Source organism: Trichosurus vulpecula, chromosome 1 (genome assembly GCF_011100635.1).
Source record: "Trichosurus vulpecula isolate mTriVul1 chromosome 1, mTriVul1.pri, whole genome shotgun sequence".
Taxonomy (NCBI): Eukaryota; Metazoa; Chordata; class Mammalia; order Diprotodontia; family Phalangeridae; genus Trichosurus; species Trichosurus vulpecula.
In genome coordinates this window covers 490246165-490271200 of record NC_050573.1, presented here as the reverse complement: position 1 = coordinate 490271200, position 25036 = coordinate 490246165, and the positions used below count along the sequence as shown (strand labels likewise).

General features: G+C 35.8%; 1 protein-coding gene across 1 annotated transcript in view; it reads right to left on the bottom strand.

Moving 5' to 3' along the window:
* The window catches only part of GIN1 (gypsy retrotransposon integrase 1), a 47167-nt gene that overhangs the window by 17121 nt on the left and 5010 nt on the right, over positions 1–25036 (bottom strand). Inside the window, 2 exon segments of the mRNA XM_036737391.1 lie at positions 14697–14890; positions 17276–17421. Coding sequence (XP_036593286.1) covers positions 14697–14890; positions 17276–17421 — 340 coding nt within the window.

The following is a 25036-nucleotide window of genomic DNA, read 5'->3' as shown; positions in this document are numbered from 1 at the left end:
ACATGAGGAAGCAGGAAGGCAAAAATAGCATTCTTTTCCTTTGGGAATTGCTTGACTATGAGGATATGATGGTCTGCTTTTCTACAAGGGTCCCAGCTGCACAGTTAATCAGTATGGGTTAGGCTAGCTGGAGCCAGGATTGTAGCTGACTTGGCTTTAAGGACACTGAGAGTTTAATAGAGTTCAGTCACAAAAGATCACTGCTAAGTTAGCTCAGGCTTCATCTATGGAAAACAGGGCAGCTCAAGAAAACAAATTGAGGGAGCTCCTTAATAACTGGGAGAGCTATTAGAGGGAAAGGGGGGTATTAGTAAATGATACCCTTCCCCTCTCCAAAAAAAAGGCCACTGTAACACGCACACAAGAGAAGACAGATCCAAAGGAAGCACAAGAACAGTTCTGAAAGTGATAGGTAGAATTTATTATATGATATTTTTAAAGAAGCAAGCAGTGTTAGAGATGAGATAGAGTAGTAAGAAATAATTTAGCCAAGCTCTCCCCCACAACTATCCCACAAATCTAAAAACATAACAGACCAAGTCCAGATGAGTAATTACAATGAGTAATTTTTGCAGTCCAATTCAGCACAGACAGACAGAGAAGTCTGTTAACACTGGGATAGTGTCTAGCTAGGAATGTGCTTTGTAGAGTATTCCAGCATGAGGACTAAACGAGGGCCTAGCTGCTGCTGGGCACCAGGGCAAAAAAAGGTCCCAGATCTGGCATATTGGGGCCTAATTTTGTGCAGGGAACAGGAACAGCAGCAAACTGGTAGTTTTGTTGCTCACTGCCTATCGCTGAGTCTATACATACACAGTGTGTACTGAGGAGGGTGCATGAAGTTAGGAATGGAAGGCCAGGGCAAGTAGCTGTCACAGGACACAGACTGAGTACTAAGTAGCAACTGTGTGCCTCTGATTCTGGGAGGCAAAGCAGGTTCTCAGATCCAGGGCTCATCCCAATCCAAAGGGAAACCTATCACTCTGACATTGCAGAATACTGTCAACAGCTGATGGTGTCTAAGTCCAGCAGCAGCTTCTTGGAGCTCCAATAAGGACAGGGCCAGTTATTCTGCTCAGACTAAAATCCATGTTAGGAACTTGACAGGCTCAGACTTTGCCTTGGATCAGACCAATTTGGCAGCAATGAAAGCTTGAAGGTCCCCAGCCTGAACTGTCCCTGAGATCCTAGAAAAAAGCTTAACACTTAATAACACTTAATACCCCAAGCACTCGGACCCAAAAAGGATACAAAATAGGACCAAGTATAGCCTAGCAATTTCCTCTAGAATTGTGCAGAGCCCAGCTCTAACACAAAGCCTGAAGTAAAGCTTGGAGAAAACACAAACAAACAAAAACCAATTCACCATAGTCATTATGGTGATATTCAAGATGCAAACCCAGATGAAGAGTGACTCAAAAACACCTATGAGCAAATTTCAAAGAAAAGCACAGCTTGGGCAAAAGTTCAACCAGAATTAATGGAAGACATGAAACAAAAGCTGTTGTTGTTTTTAATGAGATAAAAATGAATGTATAAACAAGAGTACTAGAGGAAAAGAAATAAGTGCACTAGGGGAAAACTGGGAAAGAAATGAGCTATGGAAGAAAGAATTGGAAAGAGAATTAATATCTTGGCACAAGAGGTATAAAACCTTATCCAAGCAACAGATTCTTGGAAAATTAGAAACTCCATGAGATATATTAAAGCTAAAAGACTGAAAAAGAGAGAAGTATAAGGTATCTGATATAAAAAAAAATTGACCTAGATAACAGGTCAAGTAGAGATAATTTAAGAATTATCAGACTGTCTGAAAGCCCTGAGCAACAAAAACAAACAAAAAAGCCTAGACATCATATTTCTAGAATCCATAAAAAAAAACTGCCCATATCTCTTAGAAACAGAGGGTAAAGTGAAAAACAGAAAGAATCCACCAGTTACCTCTTGAAAGAAACTCCAAAGTGAAAACTCTCAGGTATCTTATAGCAAAGATCCAGAACTTTCAGGTACACACACACACACACACACACACACACACACAGGTGTGTGTGTATGTATGTATATACACATTTATACACATATATATGCATAGACATCCACAATAGATATACATACAAATATACATATATAGAAAGAGATAGAGATACAGACACAGATACACACACACACACACACACACACACACACACACACACAGAGAGCGCAGAAGTAAAAAAAGCATTCAAATATCATGGAGCAGCCATAGTCTGGATCACAAAAAAATCAGGAGCCATCAATATAAGGAAGTGATGACCGTGGAATTCAATATTCCAAAAAGTAAAAAAAAAAAAAAAAGCTGATAAATAAGAATGAATCACCAAGAAAAACAGTATAATTTTACAAGGGAATAAATGGATCTTTAGTTAAATAGAGAGCTTCTCAGTATTCCTGATGAAAAGATCAGAACTATGTAGAAATTGAAATACAAATCCAAGAACTGGTCAATAATAATAGCTATATTTACACAGTGCTTTAAGGTTTGCAAAGCACTTTACAGATCTCATTTGATCCTCACAACAGCCCTGTGATCCAGGATTGTGCTATTATCATCCCCATTTTACAGATGATAAAACCAAGGCTGAGAGGTTAATGAATTACCCAGGATCACACAGCTAATAAGTATATAAGGGAAGACTGAAACTCAGGACTTATGACCCTTAAGACCAGTACTCTATTTATTCACCGTGCTACCTACCTGCCTACAGAGGTAGCCAACAGCTATCATGGAGGGCAAAGTGCAAAAAAGGGTTAAGAAAAGATAGGAAGGAAGGAAGAATGGGAGAGAACTTGTTATTGAGGTCTAAGAAAGGGAAAGAAAAGAGAGGCCGGTTAGCAGAAGCGGACTGCAGCAATCTTGCACTGATGCCAGGCATACTCCTTATTTACCACTTTTATCTCCTTTATAAAGAGGGACTGGGAAAATCATCAACAAAATACCCAACCATGTTTCCAGAGGAATGTGTGTGTCTCTCTGTGTGTATGTTTATATACAGTATTCAAGAAGGCAAAAAATACAGATTTACAACCATAATAACTCACTAGAAAACTGAATACAATCCTATAGGGGAATAGACAAAAATAGCCTAGATATCATGTTTCAAAAATTCATAAAAGAAAACTAATCATACCTCTTAGAAACAGAAGGCAAAGTGAAAAACAGAAAGAATCCATCAGTAACCTAGTCAAAAAACTCCAGTGTGAAAACTCCCAAGAGTCTAACAGCAGAGACCAGAGTTTTCAGTTAAAAAAAAAAAAGTACTGCCAGCAGCTGGGGGGTTGGGGTGGGAGGGGGATATGAACATATAGACAAATATGTTTGTGCATATGTGTGTGTGCATACACACACATTTGTCTCTATGTGTATATACACACATGTATGTATGTATGTATGTATGTATGTAAATTGACATGGCCAATGCAAGAATTTGTTTTGCCTGACTATATAAATATATTATAAGGGTTTGTTTTTCTTTCTTTTTCAAAGGGGGAAGGGAAGACAAAAGGAGAGAAAGTCGATTTTCATCAATTCAAAAGGGTAAAATTAAGTTTGAATAAAATTAAAAGTAAGTAGCATAGAAATGGTGATTCAAGGTTTCATGTAGAATTCTCTATATAGAGAATATAGAATATATAGAAATATATATAGTATATAGAAATGCTCTGGGTTAGTTTGGATTTTTTTTTTTGCAAATTCAGAATAATAAGGGTTTAAAAAAACACATATCTCTTACCAAAGCCTTAGAAGAAGGGAGAAATCAGTTCAGTATGGAATGAATAGGATACATTACACAGATAAGATATGATTTGAAATGGGCCTTGAAAGAAAGGTAGGAATTAATGAGAGGAAAGAACATTCATTGCAGGTAGATGAAATGATTAGCAGGAGTATACAGGTAGAGAATCAAAAGGCAGGTTCAAAAGACAAACTGCTTATCATTTCTTACAGCATATGTGTATTCCATTACAATCATATACCACAACTTGTTCAGCCATTCCCAATCAATGGCCATTATCTCAATTTGCAATTCTTTGCCACCACAAAAAGAGCTGCTATAAATATTTTTGTATATACAGGTCCTTTTCCTTTTTCTCTGATCTCCTTGGGGTACAGACCTAGTAGCAATATTGCTGAATATATACAGTATGATAGCCCTTTGGGCATAGTTCTAAATTGCTCTCTAGAATGGTTGGATCAGTTCACAACTCCACCAATGGTACATTAGTGTCCCAATTTTTCCACATCCCCTCCAGCATTTATCATTTTTCTCTTCTGTCATGTTAGCCAATCTGAGAGGTGTAAGGTGGTACCGCACTGAGTCATTTTAATTTGCATGCCTCTAATCAAGTGCTATAGAACACTTTTTCCTATTTCTCTAGATAGCTGTGATTTCTTCTGACAACTGCCCGTTCATATCCTCTGACCATTTATCCACTGGAGAATGACTTGAATTTTTATACATTTGACTTTAATCTCTATTTTTGAGAAATAAGGCCTTTATCAGAGAAACTTACTGTGAAAAATTTCCCCCCAGTTTCCTGTTTTCCTTATAATCTTGGCTGCATTGGTTGTTTGTGGAAAAGCTTTTTAATTTCATGTAACCAAAATTATCCATTTTACATCCTGTAATTCTCCTGTAACTCGTTCGGTCATGAGTTCTTCCCTTATCCATAGATCTGACAGATAAAATTTTCCTCTAATTTACTTACAGTATCACCTTTTGTATCTAAATCATGTACCCATTTTGATCTTATCTTGGTATACAGTGTAAGATGTTGGTCTGTATGCAGTTTCTGTCAAACTGCTTTCCAGTTTTCCCAGAAATTTTTGTTAAACACTGAGTTCTTGTCCCAAAAGCCTGCATCTTTGGGTTCATCAAACGCTTGATTACTATGGTCATTTACTACTGTGAATTGTACATCTAATCTATTCCACTGACCCACCACTTTATTTCTTAGCCAGTACCACACTGTTTTGATGATCACCACTTAATGATACTTGTGACCTCAAGTGCTTTTTCTCCTTTTGACCCTGGAGCTGTGACTCTGGCCCCTGCTCTCTTGCAGCCACAAGTACAAGTGTTCCTTTCTGTCTTGGAATGGAGACCAAGGCCTCTGCTCCCCTGAGGCTATAAGTGCTAGTGTGTTTTGTGACCTGGAACTGCATATGGACAACGGAATAAGGTCCTGAACCCAGCACCAGCAAAGGATCCCATCACCTCTTCCTGACCAGTTTTCCAAGCCCCTTACTGACTGGGCTGAGAGCTCCCAAAGCTGCTGCAGTAGCCTCCAATGCCTTATGCTGGCATTGCCCTGGTAGACCAACACTCAACACCGTACTCCAGGCCTGACAACCTCCCAGGTATGACAGACCTTTCCTGCTGACCTCCGAAGTTGCTTGGGGCTGGAAAATTGTTTCACTGCAATCTTTTGTTGGCTCTGCCACTCTAGGATTCAATTTGAGGTGTTTGGAGGAGAGTTCAGGTGAGTGAGTTCCCGCCATTATTCTGCCATCTTGGCTCTGCCTCTCTAGTCTACACTTCTTCTATGAATGTGACTACAGGATAAAAGGCATATATTTATATAAAGCTATCTCCTCAGGCTAATAAAAAACCAAAACAACTATTATCTCTCTTTTAATACAAATAAAAAATTGATGTTCAAATGACAGAAAAATGCAAAATAATTATGACCCAGTCTTAGTAAAGAAATATTTTAGCTCAATTTCTATCGGAAGTATCTTTGAGTAAATGGGTTGCACTGCAAGATAAAGCGGAGAACTAATGATACTAAAAATAGCTTTTGAACTATGAACAGGTACACCACTGTAGTACCTGTTCTTAAGTGTAGCATAGATTTTTTCAAAATGTTTAACCACTGTGATTGGTATAGGGATGAAGCCAATATGCAGAACAAAGAAAGCAATCAGCTGAGCTCTCTCAACATTCCCCTCCAAATAACCCTAACCCTAAATAACTTTAAAAATAACACCTCCTGTTGAATTCTGGAGTAGCAGAGCCAATGAAAGGTTACAGGGAGACATTTTTCCAGCCCAAGACAGCTTGGGAGGTCAGAAAGGGAGATCTGTGAAAAAAAAAACAAAACACAATAAAATAGATAAACCATTGGTTAATTTGATTAAAAAGAAAACTGATTACTAGTATCAAAAATGAAAAAGATGAATGCACCACCAATGAAGATGCAATTTAAGCTATTATTAGGCATTATTTTGCCCAATCTAAGGGAAATAATCTAAGTGAAATGGATGAATAGTTATAAAAAATATAAACTTCCCAGATTAACAGAAGAGGAAATAAAATACTTAAATAACTCTACCTTAGAAAAAGTCATTGAAAAAGGCATCAATGAGTTCCTAAAGAAAAAAGTCCCAGGACCAGATGAATTTACAAGTGAATTCTATCAAATGTTTTAAGTAATAATTAATCCCAATACTATATAAACTATTTAAAAAAATGGGGCCCCTAGTGGCACAGGGGGTAGAGAATTGGGGCTAAAGTGAGGAAGATTCATCTTCATGAGTTCAAATCTGGGCTCAGACACGTACTAGCTGTGTGATCCTGAGCAAGTCATTTAACCCTGCTTGCTTTGGTTCTTTTATAAAATGAGCTGGACAAGGAAACAGAAAGCCACTCTAGTATCTTTTCCAAGAAAATCCCAAATGGGGTCATGAGGAGTCGGACACAACTGAAATGACTGGACAACAATAAATTTGAAATAACAGATAAGAGTCCTAGCAAATTCCTTTTATGATATGGTGCTGATACCTAAACCATGAAGAGCTAAAACAGAGAAAGAAAATTATAGACCAATTTCCAATATAGACCAAGTGGATACTCATTAATTGGGGAATGGCTGAACAAATTTTGGTACATGATTACGACGGAATACCTATCCTGCTATAAAAAAATGACAGGATGGTTTCAGAAAAAAGTGGGAAGACTTAGATGAACTGATGCAAAGTGAAGTGTGCAGAAGCAGAAGAACATTCTATCTAGTAACTACAATATTTAATGATACTCAAATGTGAAAGACTTAGCTACTCCAATCAAGACAATGATCCAAGACAATTGCAAAGGACCCATGATGAAAAATGTTATCCACTTCTTGAGAGAGAAATGATGAACTCTGAATTCAGATCAAAGCATTTTTTTTTTTGCTTCATTTTCCTTGGGTACTATGTCTGTTTTCTTTTGCAAGATGGCTAATGTGGAAATGTTTTATATGACTTCACATGTATAACTGATATCAAATTGCTTGCCTTGTCAAGGATGGGGATAACGTAGGAGGGAGGAGAGAATTTGGAATTCAAAATTTAAAAAATGTTAAAAAAGTTTACTTTTAGAAATATTTAATATAATAAATAAAATATATTGAAATTTTGTTTTACTACTTATAACTCCAAATACTTTCCCTAATTCAAAAATACTGTAATCCAAATTCTTTACCACCTGAGCTTGTATGTTTCTAAATACTCAACTACCATTTTCACCTTAAAAGAAGACTTTCTAAGCAACTAACTTCTCTCGCATTAAGGATAACAGCATATCTGGCTTCCTTCTCTTCACCATCGCATTCTGCCTTTACTATCACAGTTTACCCTTATGCTAGACTCTAACAGGAGTTCCAAAAGAGGTATTTCAAAAATGTTTTGAGAAATGGAAAATCATTGATGTAAATATACAGTCAACTTAAGTTATGTAAGATATATTAAAGGTGAGCTGTTTCAGCTATTCTTGGTAATACCATAATTATAATGAACACCAAGTTACAGTCAAGCATTTTGGATCATGAGAAAGGAGAGAGGCAGGACAGGTATGGGCAGGCTCCAAGAACAACCACTTCAATCATTATTTATTAAGGGCCTACTATTTGCTAGGCACCGTGGTAATTGTTGGGGATACAAAGAGGCAAAAAACAGTTTCTGCTCTCAAGAACCTCATCATCTAATGCGGGAGAAAACAAACAAAAAAATACATGCAAATGATTTACAGGATAAATAGGAAATAATTAACAGAGAAACAGCACTAGAATTAAGAAGGGTGGGGAAAGGCTTCCTGTAGTAGCTAGGATTTTTTAAAATTTTTATTATTATTTTCTTATTGCAGTATTCGCTCTATTATGGTGGTCTGGAACTGAACCTACAATATCGCTGAGGTAGGCGTGTACTTAATTTAAACCTTGCTTTAAGGACTCACAATCTCATCTATGAAGGTACATTTCACTAAACCAGAGAGGGCTATTCACCCCTTTCCCCTCAACCTTAGTGGAAATACATTATAAATTGCTGCCCCTGAAAAAAAGAAAAAGTCATCCCTTGGTGATGAGCTCCCCGGTAACAAGCATCTTTAGAACCTGGCTAGATTGTTTTTTTTTTTAATTTATATTTTATTATTTAATACTTTTCGTTTTCAGCATTGATCTCCACAAGATTTTAAATTACAAATTTTCTCCCCATTTCTACCCTCACCCCAAGTACGTAGAATTTTAGTTGGGACTTAAAGGAAGTCAGGGAAACAAGTAGGAGGGAGGACATTCCAGGTATGCAGCAACCAGAGAAAAATACCCAGAGCTGAGAGAGGAGTGTCTTGTTCACGGAATAGCAAAGAGGCCAGTGTTACTGGTTCAAAGAATACACGGCAGAGGAGTAATGTATAAGACTGGAAAGCCTTCCTCTACTCAACTATTTAGGAAGGAGGCCCTCACCTACTTGGCTACTTAGGAAAATAAGGCCCAGTAAAGTGAGCAGCAACAAGTACTTTCACTGAACTGAGGATGAAGCTTTCTGGTATTAATAGAGCAGTTCTTCCTTGGAAGATGCTTGCACTGGCCTCTATAGCTTAGAGTATACAAGGTTGCTTCCAACCCTCAAGGTAGTTCAGGATAAGGCATAGATTCTAACAAAAAGAAAGCTGACTATAAACCTAACATGTGACCTGACTAGGTGGGATTTTAGTTTGGGCTTAAAGGAAGACAGGGAGGTGAGTAGTCAAAGAGTAAGAGGAAGAACACTCCTGGCATGGGGGTCAGCCAAAGAAAATGCTTAGAACTAAGAGATGGAGTGTCTAGTTCATGGAAGAGCCAGAAAGCTAATGTCACAGAATCAGAGGGTACATCTCAGGGAGTAAGGTGCAAAAAAACCTAGAATCAATGTCAGACTATTTTGTATTTGCTCCTAGAGGCAATAGGGAGCCACTAGAGTTTACGGAGGAAGGGGGTAACATGCTTAGACTTGTACTTTAAGAAAATCCCTTTAGTGCCTGAATGGATGATGGACTTTTCATTTTCTCTTTGTATGTCCAGAGCCTAGCACAGTGCCTGACAACATAGGAGGAGCTTAAAAAATGCTTGGTGATTCACTGAAATGCTTGCTGAATATATGAAAGAAATAATTAAACAAAATAATGAAGTTTCTCTAAGCCTAACATGACCCCCTTCTACTGCAATGATGGTGACTAGAGGAGGTAAAAAGGAGCCAAGGACACTAAGAACCCAGTAGTTTTTAGGTAATCTACAAACATTAAATGTGAAATCTTTGTCTAATGACAAAGGAGTCAACACACTATTATACTAATGTAACCATAGCAATACTGGAGGAAACTAGAAGACACAGAAACTGAAGATGAATGGAAAGCGAGGTCAGAGGTTTCCCATAGAGAAACACATAAACACCTAGAAGCAATAAAGAATAGTTTCATTGACTATTTGGTCATTTTGCCTTGAAGGGTCCATGATAAGCAATAGCAAAAAGATCACCGTGAATGTAATTGTGGCTTATGTGCCACAGTGTTTGGTGCATAAGAAGTGGAGAAATTCTTTGAAGAAGCTGCCAAAATTCTACAGATTGTGTGATCATATGCCTTGATATTCTATGACTTCAATGGGAAGTTAGGGGAAGAAGCCAAAAAAATAGACTGGGACACTTTTGTGATGGCAAAAGAGGGACTAAGTTAGCCTGGTCTAGTGAAAAATAACTAGAATTGGAGTCAACGACATGGCTTCAATCCTAGCTATGCCACTTAGTGCCTGTGTGGTCATGGAAGAGATCCTTCACCACCTTGTTCCCCAATGTCTCATCTTTAAAATGATATAGTACAACGGTATAGTGGAAAGTGTGCTGGATGTAGAGTTAGAGGACTTGGGTTGCAGTCCCACCTCTGCCACTTACTAGTTCTGTGACCTTGAGGAAATCACTTAAAACTTCTCCAAACCCCTTTCTTCATTTTCAAAATAAGGTTAGGCTAGATGTTGTTTAAGATCCATTCTTGCTCAAAATCTATGATGCAATGGAAAAAAAAAACTGTAAACAAAGTAGGTTCCCATCACTTGAGTACAAACTGTAGCATAACAATATAATGAAATGCTACTGCATTGTAAGAAAATGTAATTATGAGGACTTCATAAAAATATGTAAAGACTTGTCTGAATTAAGGCATAGCAAAGTCAGGAGAACAATATACTCAGACTAAAATAACAAATGAAATAGTATTAAAAAATTGCTGAATTCGGGGCAGCTAGGTGGCGCAGTGAGTAGAGCACCAGCCCTGGAGTCAGGAGGACCTGAGTTCAAATCCGGCCTCAGACACTTGACACATTTACTAGCTGTGTGACCTTGGGCAAGTCACTTAACCCCCAATTGCCCTGCCAAAAAGCAAAAAAAAAAAAAAATTGCTTAATTCTAATGAATTATAACAATCAATCTTTGTCCCAGAAAAGTGATGAACCACAGCTCCTTTCTATTGATTATTATTAGGGCTTATAGATTACTCAAAGCATCTAGACCATTAATATTTTCTTCAAAAAGAAATCATAGCCCTAGAGCTAGGGAACGCAATGGATATGGGGAACACGAAGCAACATCACAAAAAATGAAGCACCAAGCAATGGGCTGTTGCTTGGAATAAGGAATATTTTCAAATGAGCTTTAAATGTGCAATTATAACATTAACTAACTGTTCTTGTTATTCAGTCGTTTCAGTCATGTCTGACTCTCCCATTTGGGGTATTCCTGGCAGAAGTACTAAAGTGGTTTTCTATTTCCTTTTCTAGCTCATTTTAAAGATGAAGAACTGAGGCAAACAGGTTTAAATGACTCATCGAGGGTCACAAAGATAATAAGTATCTGAGGCTGGCACTGAACTCATGAAGATGAGTCTTTCTGATAACCAATCCCAGTGTTCTACCCACTGCTGTAAAGTTCAAAATCAATACTAATTATAAGGATAAGAATGGGAATATACTGTGTACAGTTAAAAGCAACTGCAACTTGAATCATTTAAATAAACTATTGGGGGGAAAAGGGAGAGAAAAAAGACATAAACTCAGATAATCACCAGGACTAAAAGAGGTCAAACTGATATAAAATAATTGCCTCAATGAAGACACCAAATGAACTGCATCAGACAGTAGACCCTTAATTTCCTTGCTAGCTGGAAAGGCAAGGCAGCTAAAGGCTACAGTGATTTGATGTACAGACTTATTTATAAAATATGTATGGAGCAGTAGGAAATTATGGGACTTGATCAACTTATAAAACTGGTAAAAGTAATAGAGGGAAAATTAAGCCTACATAAAATTAGCTCAGGACCCAATTAAACCAAAGGATACCCAAAGCACTAATAGACTAATTTAAGGAACATAAAGAGACAACATAGAACAGATTTATATGTTTTACATCATTTATCACCATTGACGACAGCTCAACCACAGCATCTTAATATCTATGTAATGATATCAGAAAATGGAAACCATTTTTACCACCACAAAGTCAGGAAGGGTAATTAAACTTAATTATTGTACTCATAAGAAATCTATATAAAAGGTCTCACAATGTTCGAATCCCTCAGGAAACAATTTTCAAGTTATTGGTGATAGAAGAATACACTGGAAACGAACTGGAAAAATCAGGTGACACTGTTATCAAAAAGACAACAGAGAAGACATCAGCGACTTCTGACATATATAGCTTACTTCAGTCACCTTTGTGGATATGGCCACAACAAAACTATGAGAAATAAAATGTCAGGCTTTCACAGACTATGCTTTATAGCTGTATTTTAGGGGTCATCACAGTGGATACAGTGCTGGCCTTGGAGTCAGAATGATCGGAGTTCAAATCCTGATATTAGCTATGTGACCCTAGGCAAATCAATTAAATTCTCTCTACCTCAGTATGCTCATTTATAAAATGGGGATAAAAATAATACCTACCTCCCAGGGTTGTTGTAAGGATCCAGACTGCATATATATTTATATTTAGATAGATATATAGGTATAGTGCTTTACAAACCTTAAAGTTCTATATTAATGCTATTTATTATTATTATCCCAATGTTAATTGATTGCAGAAGTGTATTTGACTCAACAAAGTGAAATCTTAAAAACTCTCCACCAATAAGGCATTTCCACACATTGGAGAGATCATAGGAGCACAGAGCTAAAATCTGAAGGTACCTCAGAGGTCATCTAGTCCAAGGCCCTCATTTAATAGATAAAGAAATAGCTGGAATTCAAGAAATGAAGGACTTGCCCAAAATCACACAGCAATAAATACTGGAGGCAGGATTTGAATCCAGGTTCTCTGATTTCCCAAGAATATGCTCAAGTGAGACTATAGAAGATTACTTGATAGATAAAACCAGAGAGTCAACTTTCTTGCATAACATAGAGATTATCAATAAGAAACGAGGCACAAAATGGTAAGATGTGTGCTTGTCCAAGGCATCCATCGCTGTCAAAGAATGAGCTGTTGAGTATCCCAAATGAAAGAAGGATTCTCTATGTCTAATAAGCTTCACCAGATGCTCATGTTTAGGGCTGATTCCTATGCTTATTACATCAAATCTCAGAAAACTGTAGAGAATTCTAAATGACAGCCATAGCTGCTAAAAAAATTAAAAATAAATTAAAAAAAATTTTTTAAAAAGACAGGCATACTGTGAAAAAGTAGTTAGTAGAGAATAAGGAATATTGCTTACTTTTTCAAATGGACATGAATGAAAAGTACATGGAATGAGTATACACATTGTATATAGATGATGGATAATAAGCTAAGGCGAGAACTAAAAAGGAGGGGGTGAAAGCAATGGATTGCTTGAGGTCAAGAAGCCCAAGTTGTTCCCAGACACAAAGACCCAATGGAAAACAACAACGAGATATTGAGATATTAATATTTTCCTGGTGGCTCTGCATTACAAAGAACTGCATTTTCTACAAAGAAAAACCTCAGGGAGCCCCAAAGACAGTGGGGTGTGCAAGGGCTATAGCATATTAATGCAGTGGTATGTAGTGATGATGATTCATGAACAAGAAGTACCACAAAAGACATCAACCAAGAAAAAAGGGACAATAGGAAGAGGCAGGCAGGACAAATGGCCAGAGGGAGGAATGGAAAGACCAAGAGGAAGGCCTCTGGCACATCAGGAAGATCCTTGAGAGGGTCCATGGGAAGTCTTGGACGACAATTGCATAGGATGAGGAGTCAATAGGTTGCAATCTGTACCAGTGGAGGGAGTATCACCAGGAAGAATTGTTTAAAAATGTTTCATGATATTACTTTGCATATGATATCATTATCTTCCTAAATTCCCTTTTGAATTTCCATTGTTATCTTTGTCTTTTACTGGGGAAAGGTGGGATAGGAAGAAAAAGTTAGCAACACGTGACAGTATCAACAGAGGAAAGTGCCATCCCTAAATGACAAGTTGGGACTCCAAGGTTCAGAGACAATGGGATCTGAGAGACAATGAATTCTGACCCCATTTAATCTCTGCCATCACACAGGCGTTCATTCATGAAAAGCTGGACCAAAACAGTCTTTTCTATGAATGTAATATTTTACAGTGTAAAAATTTTTATTACAGACTGATTTTTGTTCATAATTAACAATGTCATTCAAAATACTTCTGTGCATTCTAAATATACGCACTCTACCCTGCCTTCTGCCCTGTGCACTGATTTTACTGGAGATTTCTGCACAAGAAACAAATATCACCTTTTACATTACAATTTTAACTGGCTCCTTCCTATCTTTCCAGTCTTCTTATTCTTTATTACCCTCCACATGATCAGTGACCCAGGGTGACTGGACTTTGTATTGTTCTTCCTACATGGCATTCTATCTCCTGACTCTGCCTTTTCATTAACTGTCCCTCATACCTGGAATTTTCCCCCCTTCACTTCCACCTCCTGTCTTTCCCAGCTTCCTTCAGGACTTAGCTTAAATCCTACCTTCTGTAAGAGCCCTTTCCTAGTTGCTATGTGTCTTTAGTCTGAGATTACCTTCAATTTATAGTGTATATACATTTCTGTACAATTTTTTGCACATTCTCTCCCCCGTTAAAATGTCAATTTCTTCTGAGGGTAAGAACTGCTTTTGCCTTTTTTTGTATCTCTAACAATAAGCACAATCCCTGATACATGTTAAGTACGTACAATAAGTACTTGTTGGCTTACTGAATTTTGTCTAATTGGAAATGAAAACTATGATTTTGGTAAAATGACACCATACTTCTTGAACTAAAGCAAATGATCTTGATGATAGATAGTGTCATTATGCAACAATAGTGAATCTGGGCCAAAAGCCACCTTTGGAGTGTGCATTACAACAATACTATTTAAATAGTCTAACCCTATAACCATACCCACTGTTTGACATCATTGGTCACAGATGTCCAATAGTAACCAGATTCTACTAGAGTAAGAGTTCTGGATATGCCATGATGAGCTCCAGTGTTATTTTCATGGCATTCTCTTAGGACTTTGTTCTTCTCCTCTTCTGAGATAACTACCAAACGATTTTGTTTCTTGTCCTTCCCAACATAGAATAGCTTTTTCTCTAGAAGAAATGATAAAAGACAAAATGTTATTTTTTTAGATTTATGTTTACTTTATTCTATGACATTTAGCTGAAAAATTTTCCTATTCATTTAATTCCCAAATAGTTCTTACAAATCATCCACCTTCAAAGAACAAGAATATTTACAAAGCTGTTTTCAAGACGTCTCTAAAAGGTTCTTGTTATATACACCAAATGACTAAGAGGAACCTTTCATTTTGCAGTGGTTTAAATAGAATTATTCTTTTCATCAATCACAGATAAAGACTGAACGCCTATAAAAATGGTTTCTATGCTACCCTGAGGTAAATAATTTTTTGAATTATGAGAAATATGATTTTAAATTTAAAAAAATACTAAAAATGCTTTTTAAAAATTTTCTTCAAATAAATTCAGTTCTGGAATGACTTCAGTTAAGTCCAATTCCAATAAATAAATTCAGTCTAAGGATAACTTTGGTAAGATAACTCAAACCAAAAGAAGAGGCCAGCAGTCAGGGTCAGGCTTAGAACATTAAACACTCTATCTTCTGACTCTATGTATTTTCAATGGCTGTCTCCCACGCCTGGAACTCTCTCTCTCTCTCTCATCTCCTGACTCACTTTCCTCTTGTACAAAGCAACTAGAAGGTACAGAGGACAAAGCAATGGACATGGCATTAAGAAGACCTGAATTCGAAACTGGCCTCAGATTTCTGTCTGCTTCAGTTTCCTCACTTGTAAAATGTAGATTATGACAGCACATATCTCAAAGGATTGTTCTAAAGATAAAATGAGGTATCTGTAAAACACAGCAAACCTTAAAGCACCACATAAATGCTACTGTTATCATTATGAAGCCTTTATCAGTCCTTTTTGATCTTAGTGCCCTCCCTCTGAGATTATTTCCAACTTCCCCTGTTTATATCTTGAAGATACATAGTTGTTTCTGTGTCTTCTCCCTTATCAGACTGTAAGTTCTTTGAGGGCAGGAATTGTCTTTTGTCTTTCTTTGTAGTCCCAGCACTTAGCATAATACATTGGTACATAATTGCTTAATAAATGCTTGTTGACTCTTAGATTCTAAAACCTACACTCATCTTTCACTTCCAAGAACACTTTACAGAGTTGGAATTTGTGCAATCAGCTTTACAGAAGTCATTCTGGAAAAAAAAAACAAACTATTTGAAGGAGAAAGAACATTCCCTTGGGAATCCATCAGGAAAAAGAAATAACTATGTTCATTTTTATCAATGGAATCACCAGAAGTGGGTGGTACATATACCTTTTGTCTATGTGTATGCAGTCCATGTTACACTACCAGCCCTTACTATAACTAAGCGCAAAGTAGAACAAGTAACACATTCTTGTTCTCTCTCTTATATATGACCTGTTTCACTGTACATGAACTGAGGGATTACTGGAAAGGGTTTGCCCAGGGATAAAGATGTAAGAATGCCCTTGACCTGGTTAAAGGAATTCTTACTTCTACAGCCTTGAGTAAAACTTGCAAACTATTGTTAAAATTAACAATATTAATTTGGCATTTAACTTATGTTCATCAGTCTTCATTTGAAGGGAAACATATTAGAGAAACAAAGAACAAGCACATTCAACTTCTTGGAAGTGATCCATGTGCTGCTTTTTTCCATGTTATTTTATCCCCTGGAGAAATTTTGGGTTCCTTTTTTTGACTCGGAGGTCTGTTAACTTTAATGACACACAGAACTTCTCAGTGAGGAAACTCCCTCAACAAATGAAATCTGAATCTGCTTTGCAGTTTATAGGCTTAGAGAATCACTTGGGAGCACAGAGAGTGGTTGTGACTTTCCCAAGGTCATAGAGCCCAGAAATGTTTGAGATAGGACTTGACCTCAGGTTTTCTTGGCTCCAAAGCCAGCTGTTTAGCCTATCTCTATGTTCCTGCAGCAATTTTAGGGATATTCATTATTTCTTGACATGCATGTATGGTTGGGCAACAGGAAGAAAGATCCACTGAACAGTAAGTCATTCTTTAAACGAAATCTGTTTAATGGTGGTCATCTTAGGAGCAGTGTTTAAATTTTCTTTTTTGTTTGTAATTAAATGAAACTCACATGAGAGGAGTCAACATTAGTGGCCCCAAACAAGCTTCTCTTTCTAAGTACTTATTGAATCAATACAGAAATCTCAACAACAATTTAATGAATATATTTCAGTGGAGTGTCAAATCTCTTTGCAAGAGAATAAGGAGGTTGAAGGAAAGGGAATGAGAAATATATAGATATTACTTAAAACAACATAGTCAAAATGAAAACCTTTTCTTTTCTGGTAACAGAAAAAATTAATGTTTACCAGAAATTCTGGGTTTCTAAGGCTTTCCCAAAGGTAAAATTTTGGGAAGACAAATTTTAGATGTCAACTTTACCTTTGAATTCAAATTTTTTTGCTGCTCTTCTTATTCCACTTCTTTCACTTGGCAATGTAGTTGGATGATATTCACCTGTTCGCTTGTAATACGCAATCTGCTTTAGATGAAGACCACCATTTTTGCCACTACGGACCATTCTTAAACTGAGAGAAAAAGATTTACAGATATGGTTATTATTAGATCTCCATCCTAGAATTGATTCTGTCCTACATTATGTTACTAATACAGTTTTGTAATTTTTATATGATCTTGAACAGACTTCTGAAAAGATTTTTTATATTAAGTTTAAAATTGCTTCAGTAAATTTATTCCAAGTAAAATACAAAGAAACTTTTTAAAGTAACAATCTAGAAAAATATTTTGAGATAATCCATTTGATAATTAGGGTATCTGACTATCCCATGCTTGATGAACACAACTGTATGTGGGCCTTGATTTTTGTCAGGAAGTGACTCTCCCCACTCCCAATTTCTTCTATATCATAAGGAATATGAAAGACATCATAGTAGAACAGAAAGAAAGCTTGGAATCACAAGAGATCTAGGTTCAAATCCAGGCTCTAACACTTGATTGCCTATGCCATTACAGGTAAATCACTTAACCTCTCTAACCTTCAATTTTCTTATCTTAAAAATTGTTGCTGTTGTTTAGTCATTTTCAATTGTGTCCAACTCTTCATGACCCCATCTGGGGTTTTCTTGGCAAAAGTTTGCCATTTTCTTTTCTAGCTCATTTTATACATGAGGAAACTAAGGCAAACAGGGTTAAGTGACTTGCCCAGGGTCACTAATAAGTGTCTGACGCCAGATTTGAACTCAGGAAGGCGAATCTTTCTGACTTCATGCCTGGCACTCTATCTACTGCGCCACCTATTTGCTTTAAAATATAAGTACATGTATATTTGTATGTGTGCATGTGTATGTTCGTACGTACACACACACACACACACACACACACACACACACTACATTTTCCAAACTTTGGAGGTCTAACACATGTCAGCTCACATTAAAATTTTAAGGAATAAACAAGCTACTATGGAAGAACAAAGAGGATCCCAAGTACTTCTTTTATGCCATTGTTTTGTTTTAAAAAAAAGAATAGTTATACTTTATCTTCTACTTTTGGAATACTAAAATTACGACTGCCTCTTCTGATCACTCAAAAATCCCTATCAAGAATATGAGAAAGAGCCTGTTGAGACTGAAGGGATTGTTAGAAAGAAGCTGAGAAGCTTGACACAATGAACCATTGCTGGCAACGGCCCACAGGGTAAGGCATTTTAATTAACTTCCCTCCTCAGGAGACCTAAGTCCTACTAACATTTGACAACAAGCCAACACTTTTCCAGGCTTTCATATAACATCTCTCTCTCTCTCTCTCTCTCTCTCTCTCTCTCTCTCTCTCTCTCTCTCTCTCTCTCTCTCTTTTAATGCGTTAACAATGCCTAATAAGGATGCTAACCTAATTCTAAAGCTGGCTTGAAATGGCCCAAAGAGGTTATATAGTCAGATATACTACAATTGAGAAAAATAGATGTTCTTATAAGATGATTTCAATCTCAGCCTTATTACTTCTTAGGAGGTTTCCAATTCTCTCTAGAGGTGTTAGAAACTTATTTTAACTTCTCAGAACTAAATTAGTTTTAATTATTTTTAACTTAATCAGTTGGGGGAGGTAGCATGATGGATGAAAATGATTCATAGAAATGGAGCAGAAAAGAAAGTTAGTAATCTAATTTTAGATCTCTGTCCCATTTTACAGATGAGGAAATTGAGTCCCAGGAAGGTAAAGTGACATGCCCACTTAACGAGCCCAACACAGCTTAGAATAAAACCCAGGTCTCCTGACGTTTGATCTAATGCACCACCTTGCAAATAAGGGAAAGCCTTCCAAAACAAAACCCTATCTTTTCTCCAAAACCTAGCCCTCTTCTGAATATCCCTTTCTGGTGAGGGGAACATCATTTTTCTAGTTACTAAAGTACACAATTATCCTTGACTTATCCTTGATTCTTCATTCTCCCTCACCCTACATAACCAACCAATTTTAAATCTTGTCATTTCTACTTACAAAATCTCTCTCTCTCTCTCTCTCTCTCTCTCTCTCTCTCTCACACACACACACACACACACACACACACACACACACACACACCCCTTTCTCTCTACACACATGAATACCACCTTAAATCAGGCAATTTTCACCTATTGCCTGGACCATTACAATATACTCCTAATTGGTCTTCCTGACTCAAGTCTCTCCTCACACCAAGTCATCCTCAGATGCAAAAGTGATTTTACTAAATCTAAAATATGACTAAATCACTCCTCTATTCAAAAAATTCCATTGACTTCCTATTGCCTTTGGAATCAAAGATAGATTTCTTTCTTTGGCTTTTAAAGCCCTTCCCAATCTGACTCCTATTTAGAGACTCATCAGTTTATTCAAATACATCTTAATCCATGATTACCAGAACTAAATATAATATTCTAGAAGTGGTATGATGACTCTATTACCTCCCTATTACCAGAAGCTACACCTGTTGTATTTTTATTTTATTTTTTAAATAGCATTTTATTTTTTCCAATTACATGTAAATACAGTTTTTGACATTCACTTTTTTTAAAAAATTGAGTTTCAAGTTTTTTCCCTCCCTCCTTACTCAAATGGTAAGCAATTTGATATCAGTTATATATGTACAATCATGTATATTAGTCATGTAGTAAAAGAATAAACAGACTGAAAGGAAACATACACACACACAAACACACAGAGAGAAAATGAAAATAGTATGTTTCAGTTTGTATTCAGACTCTATCAGTTCTTTCTCTGGAGATGGAGAGCATTTTCCACCATGAGTCCTTTGGAATTGTCTTAGATCACTGTAGAGCTGAGAAGAACAAAGTTAGTCATAGCTGATCATTGCACAATGTTGCTGTTACTGTGTATAGTGTTTTCCTGGTTCTACTAACGACATTTTGCATCAGTTCATCTAAATCTGCCTGCTCATCATTTCTTATAGCAGAATAGTATTCCATTATATTCATATATTACAACCTGTTCATCCATTGCCCAATTGATGGCCATCCCCTCAATTTCAATTCTTTGCCACCACAAAAAGAGCTGCTATAAACATTTTTGTACATGTAGGTCCTTTTATCTTCTTTATGATCTCTTTGGGATAGACCTATTAGTGGTAATGCTAGAGCAAGGGGTAGACACAGTTTTACTGCCCTTTGGCATAGTTCCGAGTTGCCCTCCAGAATAGCTGGATTAATTCATAACTCTATCAACAGCACATTAATGTCCCATCTTTCCCATAACCTCTCCAACATTTATCATTTTTCTTTTGTTATATTAGCTAATCTCATAGGTATGAGGTGGTACCTCAGAGTTCTTTTAATTTGTATTTCTCTAATCAATGGTGATTTTGAACATTTTTTTTTATTATGACTTTATGACTTCATCTGAGAACTGTCTGTTAATATCTTTTGACCATTTATCAATTGGGAATGACTTGTCTTCTCATAAATTTGATTTGGTTCTCCATATATTTGAGAAATGAGGCATTTATCAGAGACACAAACTGTAAAATTTTTCCCCAGCTTAGTTTTCCTCCTAACCTTGGTGACATTGGTTTTGTTTGTGTAAAAACTTTTTAATATAATCAGAATTATCCATTTTACATCACATAATGCTATCTCTCATTTGGTCAAAAATGCTTCCCTTCTCCACAGATCTGACAGATAAACTCTTCCTTGCTCTCCTAATTTGCTTACAGTATCATCCTTTATGTCTAAATCATGTACCCATTTTGACCTTATCTTGCAATACAATATAAGGTGTTGGTCTATACTTTGTTTCTATCATACAGTTATCCAGTTTCCCCAGCAGTTTTTATCAAATAATGAGGTCTTCTCCCAGAAGCTAGGTTCTTTGGGTTTATCAAACACTAGATTACTATGGTCACTTTCTATTGTATATTATGTATCTATTCCACTAATTTGCCACTTTACTTCTTAGCCAGTACTAGATAGTTTTGATGACTGCCACTTTATAATATGGTCTGAGATCTAGAAATGATAGGCCACCTTTCTTTGCATTTTTTTTCATTAATTCCCTTGATATTCTTGACCTTTTGTTCTTCCAGATTAATTTTATTATTTTTTTTCTAGCTCTATAGTTTTTTGGTAGTTTGACTGCTATGGCACTGAATAAGCAAATTAATTTAGGTAGAACTGTCATTTTTATTATATTGGCTTGGCCTATCAATAAGCAATTGATATTTTTCCAATTGTTTAGATATGACTATTTTTTGTGAAAAATGCTTTGTAATTGTGTTCATATAGTTCCTGGGTTTGTCTTGGCAGGTAGATTCCCAAGTACTTTATACTGTCTACAATTATTTTAAATGGACTGTCTTTCTATCTCTTGCTGCTGGGCTTTGTTGGTAATGCATAGAAATGTGGATGATTTATGTGGGCTCATTTTATATCATGTAATTTTGCTAAAGTTAATTATTTCAATTAGTTTTTCCAAGTAGTTGATTCTCTAAAAAATACCATCATATCATCTGCAAAGAGGGAGTTTTGTTTCCTCCTTGTCTAATTTTACTCCTTCAACTTTTCTTCTCTTATTGCTATTGCTACCATTTTAAGTACAATACTGAATAACAATTGTGATAATGGGCATCACCTGATGCCCTCTACCCCAGATCTTACTGGGAAGGTTTCTAGCTTATTCACATTACAGCTAATATTTGCTGATTGTTTTAAATAGATACTACTTATCATTTTAAGGAAAGCTCCATTTATTCCTATGCTCTCTAGTATTTTTAATAGGAATAGGAGCTGTGTTTTGTCAAAGGCTTTTTTTGCTTTTATTGAGATAACCCCATGATTTCTCCTGGATTTGTTACTGATAAGATCCATTTATGCTGATACTCTTCCTAACATTGAACTAGATTTGAATTCCTGGTATAAATCTCACCTGGTCATAGTGTATGATCCTAGTGATATACTACTATAATCTCCTTCATAGTATTTTATTTAAAACTTTTGTACCAATATTCTTTAGAAATATTCATCTATAGTTTTCTGTCTTTGGCACTTCCTAGTTTAGGGATCAGCAACATATCTTTTTCTAAAATGGGGTTATTTAAATAATCTATTTCTACTTCTGGGCAATCTATATTTTTGTAAATATACATCAAATATATTTATATAATATATAAACGTATTACATATAAACATTTATTATATAAAATATATTTTATAATACTTAACGTAAAATATATTTTATATATTTTTGTAAATATTCGACACATTTACAGAATATTTTGTAAATATACTATAAATAGTTTTTGTAAATATTGTCAGATTTATTAGCATACAATTGGGCAAAATAGTTCCTGATTATTTTTCTTTCTATTGGTGGTAGATTCCCTTCATTTTTGATAGTAGTTAATTTGGTTTTCTTCTTTCCTAAATTGAGTTAACCAATGGTTTATCTATTTTGGTCATCCCCATAAACCAACTTAAGTTTTATTAGTTCAATGGTTTTCTTATTTTCAATTTTATTAATCTCTCCTTTGATTTTCAAGACCTCCAATTTGGTGTTTAATTGGGGATTTTTAATATGTTCTTTTTCTAGCTTTTTTAATTGCATGCCCATTGACTGAATTGTTCTTTCTCTATTTTACTGATATAAGCACTTAGAGATACACATTTTCCCCTAAGTACTGCTTTATCTGTATCCCACAGATTTTGGTAAGTTGTCTCATTGCTGTCATTCTCTTTGATGAAATTATTGATGGTTTCTATGTTTTGGTGTTTTGACTCATTCTTTAGTAACAGATTGTTTAGTTTCCAAGTAATTTTTAATCTGTCTTTCCATGGCCTTTTATTAAATGTAATTTTTATTGTATCATGATCTGAAAAGGATGCATTTAATATTTCTGTCTTTCTGCATTTATGATGTTTTTGTGCCCTAATACATGGTCAATTTTTTGTGTAGATGCCATGTACTGCTGAGAAAAATGTATATTCCTTTCTATTCCCATTCCATTTTCTTCAGAGGTCTATCACATCTGACTTTACTAAAATTCTATTCACTTCTTTAACTTCTTTCTTATTTTGTGGTTAGATTGATCTTGTTCTGAAAGGGGACAGCTGAGGTTCCCCACCAGACACCTTCCTTCTTATAAATATTTCTCATAACTCACGTAACTTCTCCTTCACAGGGCAGTAACAATTTATATAGTTATCAGTTAACAAGCTACTAAGGTGACTACCATGTGCCATAAACTGCTAGACTTGGGATAAAAAGATAAAATTAAATTATTAGATTTAGCTTTGTGTCTTACCCATGAAGATCCTTCTGAGTTCTTTCGTATCTTGGCAGGCTAGAATATTGGACTGAATCTAATAATATGAAGTTCAGTAGGGATAAATGTAAAGTTTCATACTTGGATACAAAAAAGACCAAATTTCATCCCTATAATAATTTATATCTCTATAATGACCTGAAAATACTTTGGAAGGAAATAATCAAGTACTTTTCAACTAAGCAAGTTATCTGTAGTATTGTTGGATACAGAATAAATATCTGATAATATATTTTAGTATTTGGTAACATTTAGTACTAAATATTATTTATTATTTAAAGAATGTAACTTCAATGGTGAAAGTTATTAATTAAACATGTATTAAGTTCGTACTATGTGCCTTAGTACAGGTACTGTACCAAGTACACAAATGCATATGATACAATCATATCGTTTACTGGATGGTATTCTTAAAAAAAAAAAAACTATCACCTACAAGTCAACCTTTTGTTGAGAACAGGACTATCTCCATATTAACATAAATCCCTCCCCCAAAAAACCACCTTACAATATTTTTTGCTACTAATATTAGTGACGTAGTCAATTCAAACAACTTTTGTTGCTGTTGCTATTCCAAAGTTCCTAAAGTGACAGGTTTCATGCCACAAAAATCTGAGAACTGCTTTGCAAGACAAATCCTCATTTATGAGAAAGAGATGATACTGTATTGACCCTGGGGTAAAAAATCATCTGTTACGGCTTGCTTGAAGGCACTGGCCCACATTTTTGCAGCCCTTCTCTCTGGGATGTAGTGCTTTGTGATGATATCTACTTAATAACTGTTGAACTGAATAAACCTTTAAGGCTAAATATTTTTATTTAAATTCTGTAACTACAGAACAAATGGGCTAGCCAGGAAAATTATCCACATAGTTTCTAACATCTACCTAGGGAGATTAGGGTGATCTCTTTTAAAAATGCTACTTGAAAAAAGAATTTCACACAGTAAACAATATGCAAGATAATTTACAGGACATATAAATGATAACTACTGCTTCTAAAAAGTTTATGTAACTATGTATTAAGTTTTCTAATGTGAAAGTTAATTGCAAAGACCTATTTTCCATTTTCTTCCAGACCATTACAGAAACGGGTTGTCTCATTATTTCTATTTTTTGGCATTTTCCACAAAGTTATCCTTTTAAAAAATAGGAAACACTTGCCAAAAACATACTAAAAAGCAAAATTGCATTATGTTAGTACCCCTCCCCCCCCAAAAAAATTCTGGTGTCACATAACATCGGAAACCACAGAATTTAGAGCTAGGAAGGACTTGAGAGATTAGTACAATCTCCTTCCTGTCTTCCCTGCTCCCACTGTGCAAATTAGGAAATTAAGGCCCAGATTCCTACCTTTTCACTGACATCAAC